This window comes from Morus notabilis, unplaced genomic scaffold (assembly GCF_000414095.1).
Source record: "Morus notabilis unplaced genomic scaffold, ASM41409v2 Scaffold1826, whole genome shotgun sequence".
Lineage (NCBI taxonomy): Eukaryota > Viridiplantae > Streptophyta > Magnoliopsida > Rosales > Moraceae > Morus > Morus notabilis.
The window spans coordinates 120,356-128,750 of NW_010358048.1; the positions used below are offsets into that span (position 1 = coordinate 120,356).

The following is an 8,395-nucleotide window of genomic DNA, read 5'->3' on the forward strand; positions in this document are numbered from 1 at the left end:
TTGCTCTTTTTATTACTTGTATAAATCAATGTAGGGCGACAAAAAGAAACTAGACAACAATATAAAGAGAGGTATAGTCTTTTAGTTTGTTTTTTTTTTTTGTTTTTTTATTTGATTATCATATTAACATTAATTAATTAGATTTATATGGCTTTTTTTTTTTTTTGTTTTTTTTATTTGATTATCATATTAACATTAATTAATTAGATTTATATGGCAAAGTAAATTTTATATTTATTGATATGGATTTGAATGAGGATAGCCGAGGACTAATAAAATAAATATGAATTATTAGATATTGTATGAAATATAAAAATAATTTTTATTTTATTTTATTATTTTGTTCCCAGTATTATTATTTAGTATTTAGTTACGTAATTTCCTATATTTATATTTTTATGAAGGGAGTACAATCTAGAAAGTAACTAGATAATTAATATATGAAGGGAGTACAATCTAGAAAATAAATAGATAACTAGATAATTAATAATAAAAAATAATGAATAATAAAAATAAAGAACAATTGGTTTTGAGCAATAGATGTTTTTGACATCCAACTATAGAAATTAAATACGTATTATAATTTTTAGTGGCAGTTCAGAAAAAACATACTTCTATCTCAAAAAAGCGGATTCGAAAAAATATATGGAAAAAGAAAGGATATCGGGCAATATTGCAAGCTTTTTCGTTAGATAAACCTCTTTCTACAAGGAATTCAAAAAGTTTTTTTTTATCCATCAAACAAAAAATTAAAGAATAATTTGAGTTGTTCTGGCTCAAAAGACAATCAGTCTAATTTGTTTATAATTAGAAATTTTATATAATTTTTTATAAGTTTTATTTTATTTTATAAGTTAAAAAATTTCTAAAAATTAAAATGGGTATTATATTATTATAAATATTATTAAATATTAATAGTTTTATAATTTTAGAATGTAAATTAATACTTTATACTTAATTTATATAATTAAATACTTAAATTATAAAAAAATGAATTTTAAATAACACTAAAAAAATATTTATTAACTTATAATTATTTTCATTAACTTATATAATATAACTATATTATAAAATATAATATATATTAGCTTATATTATATAATGTATTAATATAGGTAAATATATCTTTATCTAAATATATAGATAATAAAAAATATCTAAATAGAAATAAAAGGAAAACGGGGTATTCTCTAATGTTTTGATCGGATCAATAGCAATATTAAATTGAATTAGTTTCACTTTTATAATGAAAAAATCATTCTTGTGTCTACTAAATTTAAAGTATAATACTATTTTTCTTTGTTTGAAAAAAGAATAAACGCAAGCACAAGATTAACTTTTTTTTTTATTAGGCTTTATTGTTTTTAGGGCCGGAAAAATAAGAATCCATCAACTCAATAATAAAAAACCTTTCTCTTTTATTTATATTATTTTATATCACAAAACCATATAAATAAAAGTTTAAGATGTGTTTTAGATGTGTTTTATAACTTTCTAAACTAATTAATTAAAATTAAGATGTGTTTTATAACTTTCTAAACTATTCTTTTTATAACTTATTATTATTAAGATATATACCCTTAATTTTTAATTTATTTTTCATTTAAACCAATTAAGAAAAAAATTCTTTAAGTGATTATACTAAAAATATGATTTACTTAGGTTAGAAATTGAAATTTTTTATTACATAATATCCCCTTGCTTAGCCTAAAACCCACAAATATTCAATACTGAATAAATTTGTTTGGTAGACAAATTCTCTACACAATTAAAAACTAACATTTAATACAAAGCTATGCAAAGAGTTACAATCCCTTGCATGTATCCACAAAATTGTGATACATAAAAATAGGATTTTTATGTCATCGAAAAAATACATTTATTGAGATTCATAAAATAAATTAATAGGAAATGAATTATTAAAAAATTAAAAATGAGAAAGAACATTTTGAGTTCAATCCATAAATTGAGCTTATAACTATCAAGTTGCACTAATTATTAGATTTTATTCGAGCATAAAATTATAAAATATTTTCATATCCCATTTTTAAGTTAAATAAAATGAAGACGATAACACTACAATAAAATAATAGACCAATAAAAATAATGATTATTATTAAAAGCATTACGGTAAAATTCTAATAAAACATTTTTATTCAGCAATTTTAATATTTTCTAAATATTAAATATATATCTATATATTGCATATAACATTGAATTGACTACTTCAATCTCAACGATTGAATAAAAATAGGTTATTATAATTTTGAACAAGCTATTATGGTGAAATCAGTAGACACGGTGCTCTTAAGAAACAATGTCAGAGCATCTTGGTTCGAGTCTGAGTGGCGACATGACATCTCCTAAAAGAGTAAATCCTATACTGAATTCAATGGCCGATTTCAATTCCTATCCTATAGTTAATGATATAGAATGACCATATAATGATATTTGGTGATGGCATGTTCATTTTCGTTATGAATATATCAAATGGAACATTATTAGTATTCAACATGTTATTGTGATAGAATTAAAATAGTTACAACTACATTCATTTTACACATATCATTATTATAATTACATTATCATCATTATGGTAATGCATATTCTCTTATTTCACAATTATCAAGTATACTTAAATTTATAAATAATTATCATAATTACGTTGTCATTATGGTAATGGTGATTTTCATATTTATTTTGAGATATCTTTTTAAAACAAGTTATTTTCAATCTTTGTGATTTTTTGCATCTAAATTTTGCATAAATTTTGAATTTTTTTTCATATCTTTTTTAGGTTTTAAAATGGGCAAGTTTTATTAATTGCGACTCCAAATTTTATTTGACTTCTATATTCAAAGTCAGATTATTTTATATTAGGATTTTATTTTGAGAAGTTTCTTATTTGATTCATTTTGTTTTTGATATTTTTTCACTATTTAAGGAATATGTTGGGCTGCACTCTCATACTTTCTGAGTTACGATGACTATGTCCAACCAAGTGACCAAGCGTACCTATGAAACATGGTGTTTAGGCCCAAATTTATGGATGGGTTGTAATGTTGAACAGTTGATATAGAAGTTGGGCCAAGTCTAAGATGTTTTGAAAACATATGCGTAATAAGGCAAAAAGAAAAAAACAAAACTCATCTATGGAGTATTTTTTTTTTCTGTTAGATTAATTTTTAAGGGTCAGATCTACAATTGCAACAGTTTAATATAGCGCTGTAAATTTTTCATACGGACTTATATAGATTAGCGGTTATAAATACAGGTTCCAATAATGAGTTTTTTTGTTTTTGCTTTTTTTTTTTGAATTCCACCGTAGAAATTATCATATTATAAAATAATTTTCTTCTAAGAAGGGCCAAGATGTTATGAAAATTTTAAAAAAGAATGGTAAAAAAGAGAAATGTTTCGTAAAATGTATAAACATGAATTTTTATCTATTGTATTAATTTTAATCAAATAATTATATTATTTAAAAGAGACACCGACAAGGTCACGAATATTAACCCTTAGAGGTTAGACTAATAATTGGTTGGTCTAGTACTAGCAGTAAAACAGTACTGTTAGGAATTATGTGGTAGGCTCCACCCCAGTTGAATGAATTCATCCAAATTAATGGGCTGCTTAGAATGGGGACTTTTTGCACTAATTGATTGGGCCTTTTTGACCTTCCAGAGCATCTCAAAATTTTAGAGGATTTTGGAAAGTTCTGGATTATTAATGCAATTCGAGAATTTCACGCAATTTCATATTTCAATTCAAAAAGTTCATGGCATAATGTTGGCCTGCTATATATATGTATGTATGTATAGCCAGCTGAGATACGGTTTAAAAAGTTGCATATAGATTTTTAATACATATACACACACGATCATGTGCATGCCCAAAAACAAATAGGGGATATCGTCGTCAGAGTCATTAAATATCTAAGAGATATGATCTAATACGCATGTGAGACACTATAAGAATTTAAAAAGACACGTTAGATGATTAACAATTCTTATTGCAAAATTCTCATTCGAAAAATTAAAGAATGAAACGAAATTCAAAGATTAATAGTTGTATATTGTAAAATTTGAGGATCAAAATGTGACAATTCTTATTATTCAAGATATCGTGAAGTTATTGCTCCGTACAAACGTGCATATAGCTTAATCATGAGTGAGACATTCTAAAGATGAGTTACAAATTCCAAATCTTGACTTTATTAGAAGATTTATTGAGTGACAGAAGGACAAGTTTTACATCAAGAATTGTATAATGTTGGAAAAGTCATATACATATATATATATATATATATATTCTACACACACATTTCTAAGTGACAGGTGCGACTCCATGATGCGTAATAATAATGTACATACAGAAATTTGAATGTGGCTGCCTGCAGCCACCGTATGGTTCATCGCACCACCACTAAATCCCAATCAACATTGGACTCGCACCAAACAATAACAGGTTAACTTTTACATATCCAAGTCAATATATGGTATTATTATTTCAGCCAAAAAAATCAAGATCATTACGGTAATTATTCTTGTATCATAATTTTGTACGGACAAATGAGACCCGAGTTTTTTTTTAAAGGTAAATTGCATACATGCATAAATTCGGGATCCAAATACGGATAAGTTCAAAGTACAATAAATCTTTTTTTTTTCTTTTTTTTGTCTCTATTGTTTTAATTATTTTTTTATTTGCTCAATTGATAGTTTCCGTTCAGTACTCGTGCATCCATCGGCTGCGTACTAGTCAATAAGTTAAGCTTCCTAGTAATTGCACGAAGAGCTTGAGTTCGTTACATGCCTAATATATATATATATATATATATATATATATATCGTGTAAAACTCTTGGAATCTTCCACATATATTAGCACCTAATTAAGACTCTGTTGAGTAGTACAATTCTATAACAAATATTATAAATTATAATTAGGCCTACACTAAAGTAGTAAATTTCAATTTAAAATCGGATTACCAATAATTATTTCATTATTTGGGTTTGAATCTTGAAACTACCAAAGAAAACCGGTATGTAATACTGACTAGTTGAGTCAGAACAAGTTTGCGGTCTGTTTGAATTAATTTGATTTTTTCACGAAGTTTGTTGTGGTAAAGAAGGGTAAGTCACTAATCTTCTGAAAACATAATATCAATGTACTCTTTATAAATGCAAAAATGTAAACACAGGCGTTAATCTACACAGAAAAACTAAAACTATTTTTTTATTATTATTATTATTATTATTATTATTTGCAGCTTGTTCTACACGTAGAAAATTAAACAATAAACAAACACATATACACACCATAAAAAAGTAATTGAAAATAAGAGCTTAATTTGAATCAATAAATAAGTTTCGACTCCACATTAATTTATATAATACCAGCAACCACCTCAAAACCTTGAATCAAACGGCTAGTACTTGGTTTTGGTAAAAAGACTGAAATGTTCAAGATACGTGTACTCTTCAATTTCAAGATTCTTTGTTCCATGTTTGAAGTTAAGTCACACCAAGGGGTTCTTTTAATGTCTAGCAATAACTAACAATAATTAAATAAGTGCATTAATTAATGAATGATATAACACAAAATAAAACCAGTGTGTACATAGTTTCATTCAAACCTCTTTTTGTTATTTATTGGATGTTTCCTTAATTTCCATCCAATTTCAGGTTTCTCTAAAGTATGTGTCCTACACTTATGAATTCCCACTTTTCGAATTTAAATTCAGAATCGGTTGATATCTAAATAGTACTACTAATTAGTAATTATATTTTGTCCCATGTCCTACAATTATATTTTGTCCAATATTGTGATAAGTACTTAAAATTTTTAGAGAACCAGTGATTTTTTTTTTTAAACATCAAGTTATCACGTGATGAGAGTGTGGTTATTTCCACCAACTTTCAAATTTTCACACCGTTGTTTTTAGAGCTAGGGAGCAAAATTGCGATAAAATAATAACATTAATAATGAATATAACAACAACAACAACAACGACAATAATAAAAATAAAAAAGACTCTGCCCTCTGCCTAAAAGAAATTTAGGAACAAAATAGAGACTATATACAGTAAATTTTAGGTAAAATTATGTCATACTTTCTTTCTTTTTTCTTGGTTACCTCCCATTTCCTAACTTAAATATAGCAATATAATTGTTATTTTCCCCCCTCTTATAATTGTGTTGTTGTTATATTGTTTATACAATAGCAATAATCTATATATTAAATTAAGTTTCCTTGATTCTGAATTAATGCTCAACTAATCGAGCCGGTTTGAACGTTGAAGGCACAGAGAAATTCAACCATGCCACTGGCCATAATGGAAAGAAAATCCCCCCAAGTGTAGGAAATTTCCCCTCCATAACTAGCCAATTTCACATTGTATATAGCTATAATAAACATTGATCATCATATAGAATAGATCAAGAAATGGTCATCACTTGGGTCTTTCTTCAAAAAAAAAAAAAAAATTCCAAATCTCTTATTGTCTCTATATCAAAGTCTATTTCACGTGGCTTCATCTTGACCAAACTCATGCATGAGTCTATAAATACTCTACCTTTCGCCATGCTTTAACAAGTCCACAACCACAGAAGTACCTAAGAAATATCACACAATATCTTCCTGATTCCCAAGCCAAAATCCTCCTCTCCTCATAATCATCGATTCCGATATGGCTCCGGTAATCTCCAAAATCGCCATAATCGGAGCTGGGGTTAGCGGTATCGCCGCTGCCAAACAGCTCGCCCACCATAACCCTGTAGTTTTTGAGGCAAGTGACACCATTGGAGGGGTTTGGAGCCATTGCTCCTACAGCTCCACCAAGCTCCAATCGCCTCGCTGCGATTACGAGTTCTCCGATTTCCCTTGGCCCGACAGGGACAGCGCTAGCTTCCCTTCTCACCTTGAGATATTGGACTATCTCCATTCTTACGCCGAGCACTTTGACGTGCTCAAGTGCGTGAGGTTCAATTCAAAGGTGGTGGGTCTCCGGTTAATCGACGGCAGATTGCCCGGTGAATACAGCAGCCTCTTGCCGGGTCAGCCCGTCTGGGAAGTTGCTGTCCAGACCAACGGTTCAGAGACCATTCAGGTCATTGTTCTCTTTTTCCTCAGTCCTCATCAACTATAATATGAGCTTCTATAAAGATGATCATTAGGGTTTCAAGAAGCTAAAGCAAAAAAGTTCGCAAAGAAGCTAGTTAAACTTTTTCTAGCTAGGTTTATAAGTATCATTTTCATACGCATGTGGAAGGTATCTTGCTGCATCGTTTCGATAATTAGATACTATTAACTATAGAGATGTATTTATACATGTGTATATACAAACGGACATACGTAAATACACTTGAGTGTGACACACACACACACACACACACACACATATCTAGATCACCAGGATCAGATCATGGTATGATTTCATATTATCATTTACATGGTAATGATATTGCACCAAGTTAAAATTTTATGAATAATTGCCCTCAGTTTCATTGGTAATATGGATAGTCTCGTATATATATTTTCCGAGAAAGTAATCATGTAGCTGATAAACTTGTTTAAAAAGCAGTTTATTTGGCTTCTTCCAGCTGGTGGTTTAATTGTCTAGAATTTGTCCTTGTTATTTGTTCTTCTCATCATTTTTGTTCTTTTCACGCGCTCGTAATTGTCAGCTCTTCAGAAAACAATGATTATGCCCTTTTTTTTTTTTTGGATTTTACCGGATAAGTTTTTAATAGCCGCACCCTTTTAGATTTTCCTTTAGGGCTAAATCTTTCTTCCTTAATCTTCTTTGGTGCTCATATATGCTTGAGGGTTGTTTTTCTTTGTCTATGTAGGTTTTTTCCCAGTTTTCTTTGCGAGCATTTTTCAGAGTCTGTTTCTTTTTCTTTGCACTTTTGAGACTTTTAGGACATTTTTATCTCATTTTTGCTTGTTTCTCTTTTTAATAAATTAGAGTGAAGGACTTGACAGAGCATGAATTTTCTATAGTAAGGTGTCAACCTAATTCGGATGTTTCCTTAATCATATTTGTCCTCTCTCTCAATTCACTAAAAAATAATGTTACAAAAAATAAAAAAAGCAGTTTTAGTTACATTAATTAGTATTTTCAAGATTTATCATTGAAGAATTGATCCATTGGTCCATCAGTAGTTGTTTAGATGTCTCATTATTAACAAAAAGCTTTTCATTATGCAAAGACCATATGATATATGTATTACTCAGTACTTACATAAACCCCGTGTGAGCACATGCACATTTTAATGTGTATATATTTTCCACTAATACAGTTATATATGTCTTTGTGTGTCCTCTCCAAGTTCCAATATAAGTGTACATGTTCCTTAAAATTATATACATATGAATACATACATAAATATA

At 28.4% G+C, this 8,395-nt stretch overlaps 1 protein-coding gene across 1 annotated transcript in view; it reads left to right on the forward strand.

Moving 5' to 3' along the window:
* The first annotated feature begins 6,689 nt into the window (after nt 1-6,689).
* The window catches only part of LOC21387606 (probable flavin-containing monooxygenase 1), a 4,898-nt gene continuing 3,192 nt past the window's right edge, over nt 6,690-8,395 (forward strand). The window contains exon 1 of the mRNA XM_010091373.2: nt 6,690-7,109. Within this exon, the coding sequence (XP_010089675.2) occupies nt 6,690-7,109 (420 nt within the window). The remainder of the gene's footprint in view (nt 7,110-8,395) is intronic.